The sequence below is a fragment of the Ambystoma mexicanum genome, chromosome 12 (assembly GCF_040938575.1).
Source record: "Ambystoma mexicanum isolate Mex_15411 chromosome 12, UKY_AmexF1_1, whole genome shotgun sequence".
Classification (NCBI taxonomy): Eukaryota; Metazoa; Chordata; class Amphibia; order Caudata; family Ambystomatidae; genus Ambystoma; species Ambystoma mexicanum.
Window position 1 is genome coordinate 79,927,397 of NC_090936.1, and position 19,775 is coordinate 79,947,171.

Here is a 19,775-nt window from a genome sequence, read left to right on the forward strand (position 1 = left end):
CCGTCTGGTCTCCCCAATTCTTGTATTGCTCCTTTTATATTAGTCTCTAATTATTCTATTTGCCTACTGTGTTTTCCCACATTTTGGGATTGAATTTCTTCTTCTCTTGCTGCACTTGGTTGGCTGCCCTTTTATTCTCAAGTGTAATTAAATTTTCTCTTTGTCTTCAAGTCTCTCTATGGTCTTGCCCCTAGCTACCTTGCTGAACTAATATCCTTTTATACTCCCTCTTGCTCTCTTCGATCTTCCTCTCAATGCAGACTTGATTCCTCGTGCCGCTGTGCTCAGTCTCGTTTTCGATCATTTGAACTTCTTGCTTTCCTTCATTGGACTGTTCTTCCACTTTACCTTTGCTCTATCACTGTCTACTCTCTTTACATGGTTCGTTAAAATCTCATCTACTACAACATTCCTGAGTGATCGTTTCCTGGAATGAACTGCTCATTTACTTGCATCATACCGTGTTTCATTTATATGTTCAGCACTTTGGCTTAAGGTGCTTACTAAAACCAATAAAATACAAAATAAATACTTATTTCCTCCTTGATTTGTCAGGTATGTGCAATCACTAAACGCACCTTGACAAGCACATGCTGGACACTGAAAAGCTTCATATTTTAAAGGGAACTAGTCCTAAATAGATAGCATGCTAACTGAAGAAATTAATTTTATTGTATCTAAAGGTTTTTATTGTTGTATTATTTTTGTTGGTTCTTTGATGGAAATTTATATTTCCCAATAAAGTTGTACCACTCACTGGATGAACATAAAAAAAAACATACTATTGCGAGATATCCTTACCCCGGCTTTCAGCAAGTTCCACGTGTAGTCTATAGCACAGATTGCTCCCGTTCGTCCACATCCTGCACTGCAGACACAAAACAATTATTTCAAAGGTTGTTTTGTTCATAGCTTTCTCAAGTACGACATGCCTGATAAGCAAGTAAATTACTGTTTAATTTAAAATATAAAGTGCTGTGGACAAAAAAAGGGTGAAGGCATAAGAAAATAAAATTAAGATTTGGAAATATTCTGCGAGAATTACATTTGTAAACCATAGCTCTCAAGCATTAATCCTGAACATTTTGTTCTGTTTGTTTCCCCGATTTCCTGAACCCCTCAACAATAAGTGAAATAATGATCCGCTTCGAGGTCAGGACACACCATGTAATCAAAGGACAGCTCCGATGATTGGTGTCCGTCTGACCATTACTGATGGTACAGCCTTAACATAACAGGCGTATTTGTAGAACACAAGGACACCCATAGAGGGGCATCTTGGCGCTATTGACAGATAACATTTGTTTATTATTACCCAACTTAATGGTACTTATTTTAGGACCTCGGAAGGATGAAAGGCTAAGTGGATCTGCCGGGTTTGGAACCTATAACCATGAGGTCCAACCAAGGCCCCTGTACTAGATGTATTAGTCCACTGAGCCACAGACCAGACTTGCTGCACTCAAGAAATGAGGCTACTGGATATAACCAGAACTTGTTTTTTGCAAGAAGGTATGCAGATGTGGCCCCATGTAGCATTATTCTCCCAGCCCAGAAATTACAAGGCTACAGAGGCGAACATAAAATAAGGACAGTATCAAACGGGATGCCTGGATTCCAATGAATTTAAAGGAAATTTTGCGAGTTTGCCAGAAAAGAAACCCTTGTTGCTCGTGTGCAGCAACCCACGGTAACTGGATGGCCTGAATTAATAAACCTAATCATGTGGGGTTGTGGCCTGCTATGCTCTAGTTACTTGGAGAATTGGAATCGTATAAAGATGCCGACCTCAGGACTGGACGCTAGTAAGCCTTGCTGCAACCATGTAAACTGTGTCCAACACTTGTGTTGAAGACACCCAGCTACCAGGGTGATGCTAAGACTCTGGCTTGCCTGCCTTTTGCTTGCACAGCAAACCTTTAAGCCAAACCTCTAAAAGATGCCTTTCAGAAACCCTGCTGAACCCAGTTACAACGCTAAACACAACCTCGAAGATGAGACTATTAGAAGTGGTATACACAGACAGTTGACAGAGCTTAAAGACAAAGCATCCAGTGACGTTGATCCTTGAAACAGAGAACTCATCTCTAATGTCCACACACTGGAGTGCCTCCAACATGTTTAAACACTTGTGCCCCCATTCAGGAAATTGAGTCGTCTCATACAAACAGACCAGTCTGCACAGTAACCCCGCTTCATAGGTCTCAATTGCCAGTTCAGCCCCCTATGTCAACACTCAACCATCAGCTGATACCAAAGTCACGGAGAAAGTTACCCAGGCAGTTCCTAACTCGAACCAAAGCACAATTGGGCCAAAAGAGCAAAGTAATATCAATGAAAAGTACCTAAATGATTGATAGCTTCTCGGGATTACCGACTACTGGCTAGCCAAACAGTGGACACTTTTTTCAGAGGGTACTATGAAATCTAATTGCATCCTTCTGCTGACTGGAATTGGTTGAAGAATACATTCTTACAAGGAGACTGAGAAACTAACCACAAGACTCCAGGCACATGAGAGTTGAGTCATTCAGAAACCAGACTATGTAACCTGCCCATTTCCCTCATTGTTAGCTGCTCAGCATCCAAATCCTCTCACATGCCAATCACAGCACACTTGAGCTACTAGGGCGCACTGCTCAGTAACCCTACATTATCATATAGCCACGTTGTCCAACACCCACCGTCAGCCCCACAGATAAGGGGTGAGTCAGCCACTTTTACTCCCTAAAAAAAAGGCAAATACTCCCAAAAAAAGAAGCGTAAAAATACTCCCAACAAAACATGGGAAACAAATGCATATGAATAAGTACCCCTTCACTCACACAGCTCCATGGATATGTTTGGACTAGGATTGCACGTAGTACCAATGGAAGATATTGCTATTGTTACTGTCTGATCAAAAGTAGTAAACATATATCTTAATGTGTATGAATATCTAGATGCAAAGAAATAATTACTAAAACTGTTAAGTTTCCCAGTTAAAACATTTTTACTTTATAAAATAATCCCATTGGGAATTGGACTTCCATTTGAACTCCCTAAAAAATCATTTTCACTTTAATAGGGAGTAAAATACTCACACTTCAAAATCTTATCTGGAGCACTGGCCCCCATTCATGACACTAACGAGCAACCAGTAAGCCCTAAACCGACAGTTGGCACTTACCTGGTTGTTGAGAAAAATGATATACCTCATGCCTACATGGCACCCTAGCATCAACTGGTTCAGTAATATAATTTAACTAAGGAAGTTCTCCTATGGTACAAAGTATTTAAGCAAATAGTTTGTGCGACTGACAATTTTTGAAGACCGGTTTGACCAAGATCGGAAACAAATGTACAAAAATATGATCAAATTGTTTGTAGGATTTAGAAAAGTCTATATTGTTAGGCATGTATTGTAGACTAAAATGCATGTAGTGCTTAACTGGTATGGTTAAGACCTCAAAGCTCTGTTGGTTGCATGGAAATTTGGCAGATTAAAGTCTGGACATCACATGATACGACTGTACATTACATTGCATAAAACAATTGATTTGCCAGAGATCACCAGTACTGCAGCATTATCTTTAACAGTTGTGTTGGATGGGAGTACTGTGTAGGACTACAGAGACGGAATTATCCACAAGCAGAGTGCAGTAAATGACAGCTGTCGATGGTGTCATTTCACAGTGCCTGTCCAAGAGTGCAGTCTCTACATGGGAAGGAGCTTCAGTATAGGGAGGTCCACCTCACAGCACCTCCCGTATCTTCAACACATTTCTTTTTTTAAAGTAAGCTACCCGAAAGCAACATTTGTCCATAATGCTATTTTTATAGAGCAACTCTGCAATCTAAGACGTTTTTGTACTATTTTGGACCCACATTTTGGCAGATATATGCCAGCCTTTCCAAGACGAACATCTTTCACCACTAGATGCCTCTGTCATTTGACATGGGAATAAGTACCGAAACACTAGTCCGGGCCACAAAAGAACTGAAAAAAAGGAGGCGTGACTTCGACATACCTTCTAACACAGAGGCATTCAGGAGCCTGGCATTCTCAAACATTAATGTGCATCTGGTTAATGACCTGACTGGTCTACCCTTAATAGATGGGGACCAGGGCTCCAAACACTGGTGAACGCTCATCAACTTGGCATATCTACACCACCAATGTTATTTGAAAATCATTCAGTAAACTGAGCCTTTAACTTCAGAGCCATTCATTACATTGAGCCCCTGTTTTTCTTTTCTGTGTTTTCATTTATTCTATTTTTTGAGTGTAGGAAATAGCAACAAGATGCCAATCAATGCATTGAGTATTTATTGTAAACTATACATTGCTCTATTCATTGTTTTTACAGTAAATATTGCTAATCAATGTATTGTTTAAAGAGAATGTATAGTAAAAGCCATTACTGTCGACAGGACAAAAAAAATACAGTACATTTTCGGAGAGACCGCTCACCAAGATTAACAGGTCTCTTATAGCTGCTGAGTGCATCGTGTGTCAGCCAATTTTGCACATTTCAATTCCAACTAAGGTAGGGTACGTTACACCGTTTTTGAAAAATACACTGCCAGCGGAGATACAGAACAGTTAGGGAAACAAAGGGCAAGTATATAGTCCAGAAAGAGCGGCTCACAGCTTATATCCCCCTTAAGAGATCTAGGGCTACAGATTCCAAATGCATTGAGCATACATTAATAGTTACTCACCGTAGTGACCAACGTACTCTTCGTCCATAGTCCACTTTCCTCCATACTGCATAGGCGTCCCTCGCTAGGGACGGGAGACAAAACCTTTCCCACCAATTTAGAGGCATGTGGGGGCATGGCCCTGAGAGCATGCGCTCCCTCGACTCCGCCCACCAGCGCCACTCAGTCCATTGACAACAATATTTAACATTGTCTAATGACACTAGTATTATGAGGGGGGAGGATGGTGGGACGTATTGAGGAAAGGGCACTATGGACTAGAAGTACATTAGTCACTACGGTGAGTAACTTAATTAATCTTGCGTCCCTTCCTCTTTCCTACATACTACATGGGCAATTATAACTGAATGTAGCCCCAGGGTGGAGAGGAGACCCTCCTTAAGAAAACAAGTTCCTTAGAACTGCCTGTCCAAAAGCTGCATCTGATTTAGAGCCAGTGTCCAAACAGTGCTTAGAGAAAGCCGAAGGTGTGGCCCAGGTGGCCACTCTGCTTATGACCTGCCATGGGACCTGCTACTGGAAGGCGCCGGCCGTGGCCTTGGCTCTGAAAGCGTGGGTGTGCATGTTAGCTGGAAGTGGTCTGTGCGGCCCAGAGTAGGCCTCCTTGATGTCTGATAGCCAGGCCTTGATTCCCCCCGCCCCTGCCGAAGGTGATAAACGGGGCATCAGACTTGCAGAAGCCCTTGGTCCTGTCCAGATAGAATTTCAGAGCACTTCTGACATCCAGACAGTTCAAGACCCTCCGAGCCTCATCCTTAGGATCTGCAAAAAACGTAGGTAACACCATCTCCTTGTTTAGCTGGAAAGCAGAGTACCTTAGGTAGGAATGCGGGGTGCGTTCTCAGGACCACTTTATCCATGTGAAAAGTAATATAGGGTTCCGATGCCACCAGAGTCTGCATCTCAGCGAGCAGAAGTGAGACCCACCAACAGATTTTTTTTTTATTTTTTTGATTTTTTAATCGTGATCAGCCTGATGTCTGCGGATGCCACTGTTTCGAACGGTTTTTGAGCCAAGGTGCCCAACACTATATTAAGGTCCCACATGGGGTGTGGTTTCTCGATGGGTGGGTAGAGTCTGGTGAAGCCCGCCGAATGTCGCTTGAACACCGGGTTGGAAGAGAAGACCTCCTCCACCGAATTCCTGTAGGCCCCTATGGCTGCCAAATGGGTACAGCGTGTGTCCACCTGCACACCTGAGTGAGCAAGGTGTGCAGAGAAGGAGAGCACATCATCCAACGTGCAGGTAACGGGGGTGGAGGGGTGGAGAGGAGAAAAAATAAAATGGTCTCTTTAGAGTCATCACAGTGACAGAACCTAGTCAATTTACTCTTGCACTGGATCTTGGTAGCTTTGCACCTAGCGTCCTGAATGATGTCTCAGTTAGCCTGTGATGGGCTCAGGTGCTCCAGCGGGACCTGCTTAGGAACCAAGCTGCAAGGGCTAATCTCTGGAGCAGGGTGGAAGGCCCTGCCCCCCTGCAGAGCTAGAAGATGAGCCGGGCCCATCGGTAGCTGAATGAGTGGCCTGTCAAGAAGGCTGAGAAGCTCTGAGAACCACGGTATCGCCAGCCACCACGTAGCTATTCGAATGATGCTGAGGTGACACGATTCCTTCATCTTGCAGATCACCCTGTGGACTAGGGGTGTGGGAGGGACGGATTACCCAGTCATGCCATTCCACTGTATCTGGAAGCATCGCCCAGGGAGCTGGGGGCCATGCCACTGCCAGGACATGAACTGCTGGCACTTCTTGTTGTCCCAGGAAGCAAAGAGATCCATCTCAGGATGACCCCCATCTGCTGAAGATCTCCATCAGCACCTGATCGTTCAATTGCCACTCGTAATTGTCCACTCCCAGTCTGCTGAGCCTCCTGGTTGGATTCCCCCGGTAAGTGGAAACGTTCTCCAGGGCACATACCTACATGCTGATCGCTAGGCTGCACAGTGGAGGAGACCTGGTACCACCCTGCCTGTTAAAACAGTACATGCTGGTGGAGTTGTCCGTCTGGACGAGGACGACCTTGTCCCCAATGAGCAGAAGGCAAGCTTTGAGAGCTAGCCAGATGGCTTTCAGCTCCAGCCAGTTGATACAAGACTGTTGTTCCTGCAGGGTACAGACTCCATGGACACTGGTTGTCCAAAGTGGCCCACCCCCAGCCTTCCATGGAGGAATCCGTAGTAATGGTGACCTGTGGGGTTGGCTGCTGGAAAGGCTTGCCCAGCCACAGGTTGCAGTCCCTGGACCACCATTTGAGGTCTGGGTGGAGAGAAGGAGAAATGCTGACAAGCTCCACTTGGGAGCCCTGCTCCCGATTCCATGAGGCTGCGAAGTGCAGCTGTAATCTCATCTTGAGTGGGGTACGGCCAGTAGGACCGCTGCCATGATACCTAATAAGTGTTAGTACCACAAGGCCGATGTGACTTCTCGGGTGAGGAAGTGAGTAGTGGCCCTCTTGATGGCCGTGATCGTGTACACTGAGGGGGAGACTCAGAGCTTGTGTCCCTTATGAGGCCCAGAAAGGTCAGGCTCTGCGTAGGCTGCAGCTGACATTTGAGACTGATCAAAAACCCCAGCTCGTGAAGTGTGATCATAAGGGCGGAGGAAGTGTGATGGAACTGCATCTGGAGATCTCGCCCTGCGAGCAAGTCGTCCAGGTACGAGTAGACGTGGTGGCCCTGGGCCCCAAGGCGGTCTGCCACTGCATTCATGAGCCTGGTAAATACTGTGGGCGCTGAATTGAGGCTGAAGGATAGCACCTTGTATTGGAAAGGGCAGCCCATGACCCTGAATCGTGGAAAGGAGCTATGCGGCAGTCAAAATCGGGAAGTCTAGAAAAGCGTCCTTCAGATCCAGGGAGCACATCCAGTATCCCCTGCACAATGTCTCCGCAATAAGTGCTGGCGTAACCAACTTGAATTTTTGAAGAAGGAGGGAGAGGTTGAGAGTGGAGAGGTCCAACAACTCTCATGCCAGCCTGATTCTTCTTTTGTATGCCAAAAATACTGGAGTAGAAGCCCAATTCTCGCGGGAGGCTGGGACTTCGACAAGCGACCGAATTTCCGCCAACAGAGTTGTCCCAATCTGTGTGAGTGGAGGAAGGAAGGAGAAGAAGGGATCGGTAGGCGGTATGCAGTAGATACTACAGACAGGATCCAGGGATCCGCAAACCTCTGACGCCAGAACTGTCCATGAAGGGCAAGCCTGCCCCCCACCGAGACAAGTGGACCCGAAGGGGCGCGTCATGCCTTCTTTCCCTCTGAGGCTGTTGGAGGAGGGGGACTGAAAAAGGTGCTTGCTCCCCTTTTGTTGTTTGTGCCAGTGATTACTCCGAACGGTCAGGCTGTCAGGACCTCTGTTCTTGGAATCCCCGGAACCCATCTAACGCCCACCCCTTGTCGGAGCGTTGATGCGACTGGGTGTACACCTTGGGCGTGGACTTCGTAAGGATAGATACAGACTTTGCAGTTTGCAAACTGTTTTTCTTTTTATCTAGCTCCTAGTCGGTGATGGAGTTAAAGAGGTCACCACCCTCAAATGGAAGGTCCAATATGCGTTCCTGGATGTCCGGGTTCAATTTAGTATCCCAGTCCTCATGTCCTTGGCAATGCATATGGCCCGGCCAGAGGTGTCAATGTGGCATACAGTGGACTCCATGATGTCTTGTACCACCAGTTTAGCCTCAGCCAGTCCGGCCTTGAAACGTGCCTGGCTCTGCACTGGAGGTTACGGAAGGAGGTTAGCCATTTCCTGCAAAAACCTCTGGTTAACAGCTGCCAGCATGGCATCTGCATTGAATTGCGAAGGTGCAGCAAGGCTTTGGAATACATTTCCGTAAGCCTCCAAAACCTTCTCCTCCTTGCCTAAATGCACTGAGGATGAGGTGGCCAAGGATGAATGAGGTTTTGAGTAGAGTGACGCCGCTTCCATCACCGAAGAGTGCAGTTGAGGGTGTGCCGACAGCCAAAAGTGGATCCCTCTACATTTGCTATACTTGACATCAAGGTGGCTATTGACAGGCTGGGCTGAGTGGTACTTACGCTACCCTTTCTTGGCCAAGGCGACAACGTCTTCCTGCGTTGGGATCCCCATTCTAGCCATGGGCGAAGAGTGAGGACCTCGGCCAGGACCCCCGCCTCTGGCTGTTCGATCTCGGGTTGAGGAAGCCCCAAGTACTCTGCCAAACCTGCGAGCCGTTCGTGGAAGGCCTTGGCTGACGACAGCGTGTTAGGGTCTTTGTCCTTGTCTGTGTCCTCCAGGGTGTCCGGCGGGTTCAGAACCTGTTCTCACAGGCTGTTGGAATGGCAGGTGATGTTGACGGGGTAGCAGGCAGCTGCTGGAGCCAGTGCGTACTCTAGCTGGCTGCGTTGTAAACCTGCCCTGCGATGCTGATGGATAAGCTGTAGGCCACGTACCTGGTTGACACCAGTCCCACCTTGTAACTCACACTCCCACCTGTGCCATTCCAAGGTGCGGTTTCAGTTGAGCGCCCATCTTGTCGAGCTGCGTGCCAAAGTCATGGTGCTCGACTCACTGGGCCCGGCCTCCTCCAGGACTCTCTGTGGTGGAGCTTGAGACCTACCCTGCACCTCAGAACAGGCCTGGTAGGTGTATTGCCCTCGGTATCGCCGGTAGTGCTGCGTGCAGGTGCTCCCTTGGACATCTGGCCGGTACTAGGGCGTAGCCCCTCCGGTGTACACCCAGTACAAGAACCTTGCGGTCCCTCAGCACTGTCTCCAGAAGGATCTACAGAACACTCAGCCTTGTGGCCGATAGTTAAGCTAGCCTCAGTACCCGTTGGACACACAGAATCAATTCCTTTATAAATTGCAACACTAAATTTTGTGTATATTGTATCATGTGTATGTGGACAGCGCTACATTGGCAGTACAATCCGACCGTTGAAAATCTGAATAAGGGAGCATTTGGCATCCATCTCCCAGGTAGATTCTAAATATCCTTTGTCTGTACATTGGCAACAAGTCCATCAAATGGACTATGAAGCACAAATTCAATTTGCTGGGATGGCCACACTGACCCTGCCACAACGTGGGGGTAATCTGGTTCTCAAATTGAGGCAATTAGAAGCTCGTCTCATCTGCCAATACCGCCCTGTCACACAATGGCCTCTATACGGACCTTGAATTATTTGTGTTTTTATAAGCAAGTATATCTTTTGTGACACTTATAAAATAGGTGCACATGATCTGTTTGTACACCAATTTACCATGCTGAATGTGACTCAATGTTGGCCATCCACTTATCTTACAAATCGACTATAACCATAATCATTGTTTGCCCATATGGGGTGGAAATTCATGAGACAGACTTTATTGGGTTAATTGCCCAATTTTCTCAATAGTGGGCTATATAGACACACCACCTTGGTGTCCCACTCATTTTGACTCATCCTTAATTACTTGCCCCGGTGAATATTTTTGTCCATCCTAATTCCAGAGCTTAATTTCCTTACGCCGGACTGTGACTATGCCGGGTTCAATCAGCTTCGAGGGTTACTCCCATATATTTCAAGTGTCATCCAGTCTGTAATTATTGATGACATGGAAGTTAATTTGTGCTCAACTTAATTTGGTTAAACTGGTGACTTGTACGAGTTGCCAGCACTAAATTGCCTGTTCTGGTATCCCTCTCCCATTTAATTGTCCGGGCATCCATATTTTGAGCCTCGTAGCACATTGCTTGGTTTCTCTTGTACACACACAAGATGGTGGCCACTTTGACGCACGGTCGTGTACACGCAACAGTGCGATCCTGTGGTTATCAGCAGCAGGAGCTGCGCACCGCTGGCTCCTACTCACCAGATGCAGCGGAGATGCTGGTAAGCACAGGACTTGTACGTAGACCCCTAGAGATTCTGAGGGTCTACGCGATTCTTAATTGAATGTCCAGACGCGCAGCAGTTTGGCTAATTGGCATGTCTGTTTCCTCTCTTTTTCCTCCCCTGCTGGGCTCACCTGATCGGCTTCCTATATTTACCTTATTCCTCGCCCTCACTGACAACGCTAATGCGCCTTACTATTTTGTTCTTGCAACTGCAATACACAGGTACGTAGGTAGCTTCCATGTTCAATTTACATTTAATCTAATCAGCTTATCGAGCTGTGCAATTATATTTTCCTTTACCATTAATACACTGCACTCTTTAATTACAATACCACACTTGCTTACCATACTTATGGTTAAGTGCAAGCCAGGATATAATACTTCTTTATCATACTCAATTGAAATTCACAAAGCTGAATTTTTAATTAGCTGTTCTCTTAATTCATTCTTTTTAGTGCTCAATCACAGGACAATCTTACCTCAGGTACTCCACATCTCTATGACATTAACAATCTGTATGGCCAACCTTGTTTACAAATGCTAATGCATTCTTTTAATTTTTGTTTTCCCCAACCCCTTTTCTCTCCCTATCCCCATTTGGCAATGACTGAATTGGATTTACTTCTACCATATTGGTTAGACAATCTTTTTGTTTCTAAATATTGTTTATTTCTAGCACCTTGCATTTACTTTGCACAATTCTGTCAACAATTCATGCCTTTAATGACTATGTTGATTTGCTGTATTGACCACCCAATTGTTTTGCTTTGTTGTTTGTCTTTCACATATATGTTTATTTTCTCATACTATTTTATTTTTAATGTACAAAAATCTGTAGCCTCAGTAGAAGAGCAAGTCGCTCCAAACACGTGTCAGGCTACTCCAGTTCTGATTAAACACCCAACCAATTGTATTTCATTGTGTTTTCGTGCGCAGTGAGTTTGCAAAACAACCTGTCTTACTTACCCAGTGGAATACTTGGCAAGTTTCCACCCCTGCATTCACCAGCAGCGCCTCTAACACCACTTTAAGTGACATAGGTCTTTGCGCTGAACCCCACTGTCCTTTGCCAACCTCAGTCTAGCCTCAGTACCCATGCTGGTGTGAGAACATGAACGGTTCCTTCCGCTCAGGCGTTTCCTCGGGAAGGAGTCACCCTTGCAGGGTGCACTGGAAAAAAGCGGCCCACCCTTGGGCCTTGACTTATGTCTGATGAAGTCCAAGTCCTCTGGAGGAGACTTCTCAAAGAGCTCCATCCACCTAGCTACCCTGTGCTTCAGAGCGCACACGTTATAAGTGCGTTGCACGCGGTACAACCCTCCCAGCTGTGATCAGGCCCAAGGCAGCGGAGGGAAAGAGCGTGGGGATCGGATGTCAGGAAGAGCGCCTCGCAGGCTGGAGACCTGCTGAAGCCCACTGAAGTCAACATGTGCCGGGGAGGAGCGTGGCGCCAGAGGACCGAGAACCTGATTGATAAAAGAAGACATAAAGACAGAAGAAAGTATCCGGGTGAAGAGCACGCAGTATTACATGGGCGAAGCCAAACCCAGGAGCACTGTTGAAATCAGCCCGTTCCCGTTGACGCAGAAAAGGGGACTGCGGAGTGGCACCGGCAGGCGGAGTCAGGGGGGTGCATGCTCCCAGGGCCACACCCCCACGCGCCTCTACATTTAACGGGAAGGTTTTTTTCTGGTGGAAAAGGTTCCGTCTACGGTCCCTAGCGAGGGACACCCATGCAGTATGGAGGAAAGGGGACGGGACTTGGCATGTACTTCATAGCACATCCTAAGCTTGCTAAAATTATCAGAAAGGCATCCCATACTGCACACAATCTTCCTACAGCATAAGTTTCTTCCATGAATGGTCCAATCCATTCAAAAGGGCACACCATAGATGCTGTCAGCCAGCCCACATCGTTGTGTGGGTGGACCGCCGTTGCGGTCCGTGCGTACAGGACGCTACGCTGGGGTGTGGGATCCAGGGTTCGGCGGTTGCCGCCTTGTAGTTAATAAAGCAAGTTGCACAATCGAGCGGCTCCGCGTGTGGTCCTTTCAAGCGTGAGCGTTCCAGGCCCGCGAGGCCTCAACAGATGCTACCCTCAGCTCCCATGACGTGATACATCTAGCCCCCCCACTATCGCTCATCTGGTCAGACCATTTCATCATCCCTTTCTCCATCCTCTCCGCTACCCCTGCCCCCACCCCCTTCACCGAAAATGCTCGAACTTAAGACCTAGCCGAAGCCCTGCTACTCAGAACCCCCCATGACACCCCCTGGCAGATCTTGAACCATCGACTCATTTGTCTCATGGCTCAATGACTAACTCTGCTCACCCTCTCGTGCCCCTCTTACTCCGTGTCAGACCATTATCCCAAATGGTTTACCCCAGAACGGAGGAATGCCAAAAACCTAAACTAAACATGGAAAGCAAATGGCGAACAGAAAAAAACTATCAGCAGATCCACTTTCCCCTTGCACCATCACAACTACAAATCAGAAATCCAGAAAGCCAAAAAAAGCCCACTACAACAATCGGACACTGAACTGAAAACCGCAGCAAATAACCCCACAGAATCATATCGAAATTAGTCAAACCCACTTGCACTTCCACCCAATCTACCCCATCACAATCACTCCGACTCTCTTCCCTCCACTTCTACACCACTGCTCTCGACAGAACAACTTCCCTTAAACTGTCCCTCCGCCCCGCCACAAATACCGACCAACCCAACAACTACCCCCCACCCAACCCCCACCTTTAAACCTATCGCCAGCGAGGAATTTCTTGACCCATCTGCTCTCAAACCTGGTTCGCCCCTAGACCCCTGCCCGCCTCAATCCTCAAAGAAATATTCCTGTCCACCTGTGCATGAGAGCATGCAAGAACCATCCTAAATGACTCCCTCAGCTTTGGAATATTTCTTATGCCTTCAAAATACGCCATGTGAAGCCTCTTCTTAAAAAACCATCCTTGACTCCAAAATTTACTGTCCCATCTGGAACACCAGATTCCTGGCAAAACTCATCGACCGAACAGCATACTCTCAACGAGAGGGAGCGGATGGAACGGAGGTCATGGATGCATGCAGAATTAACGGAATGCACGTATATGCAATAGACGGAATGAAATGAATGGATGGAATGGATGAAATTGATGAACGGAACGGACAGAATGGAAGAGATAAAACTGATCGAAGTGATAGAAGGCATAGATGGATGTAGCAAACTGATGGAATCAGTGGAGGAAGTAATCAAAGAAAGAAATGGATGCATTGAATTAATTGATAAATTGTATGAATAAATGAAGAAAGGGAAGAAATTGATTAATGCATCCATGGAATGGCTGGTTGCCGGAATAAACTGCTGAAGACACAAAAGGATGGAGTGATGGGATGGAACGCTGGAATGGATGAAATTTCCCCCAACCTTACCCCAGTGTGCCCCCACGCTTGTGTCTGTGTACCCTACTCCCCCCATGCAGTTGTTGGCATGGAGCGCAGCGATACAAGGAGAGACAGTGGGATTACAACATAGGATTATGTCCCACCCTATCGCTGTAATCCCACGCCACTGTGTCCTTGTGTCGATGCTCTCCATGCCCCCGATCACCGTGATGTCGCTATGTATCCCAATGTATCACCCAACCCTCTCACCACCATATGTGCACACCGTGCCCATGTGTCACCGTTGTACTCTGCTTTCTTATCCCCCCACGCTGTTATACATCTGTATGCCTCCTCCCATCACCATAAAACCAACCCAATGTCACTGTGTATCCATGTCCCGATGTGTTCCCTGCCATCCCGTTCTCGTGCCTGGTCTCGGCCGCTCTTGGATGAACCACCACTCTGATCCCATCACTACGCCTACTTTCTTCTATACACCATCACTCAACTAGAGCACAGCTATACCCCTGATTAATTAGGCCTAGTTGTTCATGTACGAACACTATTCCATGAACACCTCATCATCCTATAAAATGCAGCTATCCCATGACATTCTGGCCTAGCTGCTCACAGAAGCGTCCTTCAGGCCTAACACAGCCAAACCCAGTCTGGATGTCCATCCACCAGACTGCAAACACATACAACTAATATCCTCTACACCTCACCTAACGCTAGGATGCAGCTAACATCCGACAAATACACCAGCTGCACACATAACTGGTGCACCCACGCACCCTATGACACCATCTATCTCTACTGACCTGAACCGCAGTTAGAGGACGTTCAACCAACCAGCACTTTGAGGTCAGACCAATTATATATAGAGCGCTATATAAATGCCAGGTAACGAACAAAAATAAAAACACACTTGAGCTGGAGCCTCCTCCATACACCCACAACGCCAAAGCATATAGTTTACGATCCATCAGGGCCATAGAGGAGACTTGATGCAACGTCACTCCAGTACTTCCTTGGGTAGTGTGAATACATGCTCTCAAGTTGCATCCCTCCCATTGCAAGGAGGCACTTAAAAAGAGAAAAATTAAGGCATCAACACAAAAGAATGAGGTTGACGTGAGCACGACCTGTGCAGCACTTTAAACCAAGTGAGAAATGGGCATGTGCCCACTGTGTTCAGGATTGAACTAGGACCTGATCCAATCTTACAGCGTTTTATTTCCAAATGCAAACTAGTAGGTTCTACAACAAGCAACAGGTCACCTGGCAGAAACAAGGACAAATCCCACTTTTCATATCTTAGTCTCTCGGAAACCAAGCAGGAAGATTTAAGTGTAAGGCCTGGTCCTCTGAGTGGTTGAGCAGATCCATCCTTTCCAGAATGCACCAAGGATGATGGATTAACAAGTCTAGACCCTCCAGGCACTATGCTCTCTGGATCCAATCCAGATCATGGTAGACCAAACTTCAGTAACCTCCCAAAAATCATTTGCATGTCGGAAATCATCACAAATGCATGCAGGACATTAAACTTTCATGCAGTGTTTTCCCATATACCACCATCCACCCACCAAAGGGTACATTCCCTAGAGCAGAATAAATCGCACTCATAGTTGACATTGGAGGTAAAGAGGTCCTCCTGAGGGATCCCCAAAACCTAGATCTCCTTCAGTACTCTCTGGAAAAGGTCCTACTCATGAGAGCCTGGTGTCTGTCTGCTTAAGGCATCCACAAGCACGGTTTTAAAACCCGGCAAGACTGGCAGTCAACCGTTTTCCAGAACCACAGTAGCATCACTTGCCTGCACCGAAGCAGTGATCACATAGCACACCTTATTGACAAAGTATGGTTGAGGTGGCACCTGGCAGAAAAAAGACTGACCCGTCAGAATGAAGGCCCACAGTTCAAGTACTCCTGTGACACAGCCATTCCCAGCACATTCAGATAATTTGGGTAAGCAGCCCAACCCTTCAAGGAGACCTGTGACAACCATCAAGTGGGGCAAAGGGTGCTATAAAGGATCTACCCTTAGTACATGGTCTTGCTGGGTCCACCACAGAAGGCCCTGTGACACCTTGCCAAGACCTGAAAATGATCTGTAATGCTACCCAACAAGGGCAATGAACGCTGTGACCAATAAGAGGTATTTGTCCCTTTGTCCCAAAAAGAAGCCCCGCCCTGTGAGGCTAGAGAAGTGAGGCTGCTCTACAATACCCTCTCGCTAGGGTGTCAAGAAAAGTGGGATCTCACTGGGAGAGACTCCCCTTTGGGGACAAGGACTCCTGTGAGAAACTCCCTAAATCATTCCCCATGGTGGTACACATGGGACTATCAGAGTTAACGAACAGGATACAATTCAGAGACTTGGATGAAGACAAAACTAAAAAACATACTATTACAAACAAGAAAGAGGCTCTGTTGCTTTAAAAGCACACCTCCATTTAATTGAGACATGGAGGCTACAAAGAAGGCACGCTGAGATGAGGCAAAGCATAGAGATGCATACGCAAGCGGTGGGAAGCTCCCTGACAGCATTACACGAGAGATGGAGCCTAGGAGAGCCACAGAGACCACGACTTTCAGAACTGCTGTGAGATCAAGAGGCGAAATGCTGGATGGAAGCCCAGTGTTGATATGGAGAGGAAAACCAAGAAGTGAACCTGGATTCCGGTGGTGACATGACCACATCGACTTCGTGGTGGACAGGGTGCTCGTCCAACAATGATGAAACCACTACGCAGAGTAATCAAGGAACAGTCCGCTTACCCGCAGTGTTACTGGTTCGCACAGAGGGATGCATATGCAGGCAGGGTAGGCTTCCTGGATGCTCAACACCTGCCGGAGGTGGAGAAAAAGATGCAGAGCCTGCGACGAGCAGGCTGGCTCTGAATGGCAGAAGGAGAACCTGGAAGCCCAGTGTGTGAGAGAAGAAAGAAACGAGGGTGACGGGAGCCCAAACCTCAGTGGAGTGACCAGGAGGAGTTTGAGGTGGGTACTCTACCCATCCAACTACGCTGACATCACCAAGCTTAAACAGCAGCAATGGTCTGGTTACCTGTGGAGGTACCAAGACTTTGAAGGAGAAAAAGCACTGCAAGTCCGTGAAGGAGAAAGTACTGCAAGAAGAGGGCGGCAGCAAAACCAAACTGACCGTGCAGAGGAACAAAAGAGCAGGTCCCAAGCCAATACGGGCCCCACAGACGTCCCAACAGAGGAAACAGGGAAAACGGAAGGCCTGGGAGGCCAAAAGGGATGTTATGCAAGCAGAGATACCCATCCCAATATAAGTGATGAACACTTGCACAAAAGCTAATGAAGATGAACTGTATTAATATGAGAAAGAAAATCACAGAAGACCATGAATGGGAAACCAATAGTGCTTGGGGATCACTACCCTGGAAAGAGGGGAACATATCCCATTATTCAACAAGTAAAGAGTGGAATATAACGAGAAAACATTGTGATCTGAAAGACAAACATCCAAGATAAAAAATATCCAAAAAAGACCAGGCAGAAGGAGCTGAATGCTAATTGTACAGAAAGCAATACCCACATAAGGGAATATACTTTCTAAGGTTACTCAAAGCCCATTAAACCGGATCCAAAGATTTGACAAAGGTTAAAGACAGACATCTCTTAAAAGGAGAGAAAACAACAATATCTTGAGAGAAGTACGTGACTTGATAAAGTAAAGAGACCATTTAAAAATTGCATTAAGTGAAAGAAAGAAGACAACTGCAAGAAGCAATAATTGGGAGAAGGGAGTCATTCTCCTGACTTCAGTTTGTTTAGAATAGTGTTAGGGTCAGTTAGGTATAGTTTTGGATAGCTGACGTACTCCTTGTGGCAAAACACTGACGAGCACCTTAATATAGGTAGGATACACGCTGTAGTCGTAGGGAAAGAAAAGCTTTATTCTTTAATAAATACGTCTTGTTAATGTCCTCACAGTGTCTGCGTCCACCTGACCCGCCACGAAGCCGCCACTGGGCCAACCTTCATTCTTCTGGAGGAAAGGTCCTGCCCTAGCGAGTGCCCAGATCCACCCAGATGAACTGGAGCAATTGGGACGGTGCGACCTGGGACGACTTGAAGTTCAGGGAAAACCCAAGCTGCAAAGTTTATAACAAGTGTGGTATAGCTGGGCCAACAACAAATATGGGATGTGAACTCAAATGAGCCAGTCGTCTAGGGAAACATGTAGTTATTGTTGCAACTGAGAAGCGTGGCCGCCACAGCCAAAATGCATGAACATTCTAATTTTGAACTAGTACAGGGTTTCTCCAACCATGAACCATGATTACTTCCTGTGCCTCGGAGGAATGCACAAGTGGAAGTAGGCGTCCTTGAGGTCCACTGACATCAGCCAATCTGGCAGGTCAAGCGTGCAAGACGAGAGGATGAGGTAGATGGTGGGAGGAGAAGGAAGGTGGCATGAGGGGGAGGAGGAAGAGGGTGGTGAGAGGAGGAAGAGAGGGTGGCAAGAGGAGGAAGAGGCATGCGGCGAGAGGAGGAAGATGAGCGTAGAAAGAGGGGCGAGAGGAGGCGGCAGCACATGGAAAGGAGGACAGGGGGGAAGAGAGGAGGGGAAGAGAGTGGGCCTGAGAGCAGAGATGGGGCCCAAGGGGAGAGGGGGGGGCTAGTCCAACCATACTCTATTTCTGATTGCAAGGGGCTGAAACATTAAGGAAAAATAGACGCACAGCTTGTGAAAGCCAACCAATCATTTTAAACAAACAGATTCTTTCCCCACCATCCTCTTTGAATGCCCACAACACTTAACTGTGTACCTGCAATGTATACAAAGTGGTACATCTTCATGCGCCTGGTAATCCCTCATTAAACCAATCATGTCCAATATAGAGTCAAATGAAGACGGCACATCGTGGTCTGGCCAGTTGATATAATGAAACTGGTGAATTCTACGCGATTCCTGATTGGAAAAGAAAGAAAAAAAGATTGACCAATAGAACAAAGTCTACAATGCAAACATTTGTAAAGTTAGATTGAGCAGAAAGATATGTAGGTGATGAAATAAAACTGGCTTCTTAATGCGTGGGTTGTGAAAAAAAATGTTAAACTTTTGATCAGAATTACATTTATTTTTCAATATTACATTTTTTCATCAAATAGCCGGTAATTTAACAACTCCTGTGAGAAACGGTTTTGAATTCTTGGGAAGGGAAAGCATGGAACCTGTATGGTTTACATTTTACCAATTACTACTGAGTGAGCACTTGCATACTACAGGAGGTAAACCATTGCCTTTGCAGCACCTAGTCTGCTGAATTTTTCAGACAGTTTAGTCAAAGGTCCCCTTCCAAAGCAGATCGAGAGGTGCAATGTGAACACATTATTGAAAAAGCATACAAGAAACTTATTTTCTAAAAGAAGTCCTCGGAATTGGTCACTTTTATAAATAAAATTCTACTGCTCCTCAGCCTCTCCCAGTCTAGTACCATGCTCATGTAATATGCAGCTAAAGTTATTCACTAACTACTACTGTACTCTTTGTCCATCGTCTTCCTTCCTGCATAATGTACAGGCATCCTCAACATAGGATATGACTAGATCCATATGCACCACAAAGAGTGTACTTCACTTTTAAATGTACAGGCATGGGCGGGCAAGCGCTTCTATATCCACCCCAATTTCCCCAACCACCCCAGCATCGGTCAGCTGGGGTGGTTAACTACTACACACTTCTTGGTACACCATATTTTCGGCAGGATGGTTTTTTCCACAGGTCAAACACATTAGTGGCCTTGGTTCATTAACCTGCCAGGACTACCACCAACAATCCCTTTCCTAGTGAACTCTCCT

The 19,775-nt window shown here is 46.5% G+C and overlaps 1 protein-coding gene across 4 annotated transcripts in view; it reads right to left on the reverse strand.

The window, feature by feature from the left end:
• Window positions 1–19,775, reverse strand: part of PTPN12 (protein tyrosine phosphatase non-receptor type 12) — an 820,244-nt gene that overhangs the window by 388,909 nt on the left and 411,560 nt on the right. For all 4 annotated transcript variants that reach the window (XM_069628049.1, XM_069628047.1, XM_069628048.1 and 1 more), the window contains exons 8-9: window positions 18,743–18,885; window positions 802–868 (exon numbers count right to left, since the gene is read on the reverse strand). In XM_069628049.1, the coding sequence (XP_069484150.1) occupies window positions 802–868; window positions 18,743–18,885 (210 nt within the window). The remainder of the gene's footprint in view (window positions 1–801; window positions 869–18,742; window positions 18,886–19,775) is intronic.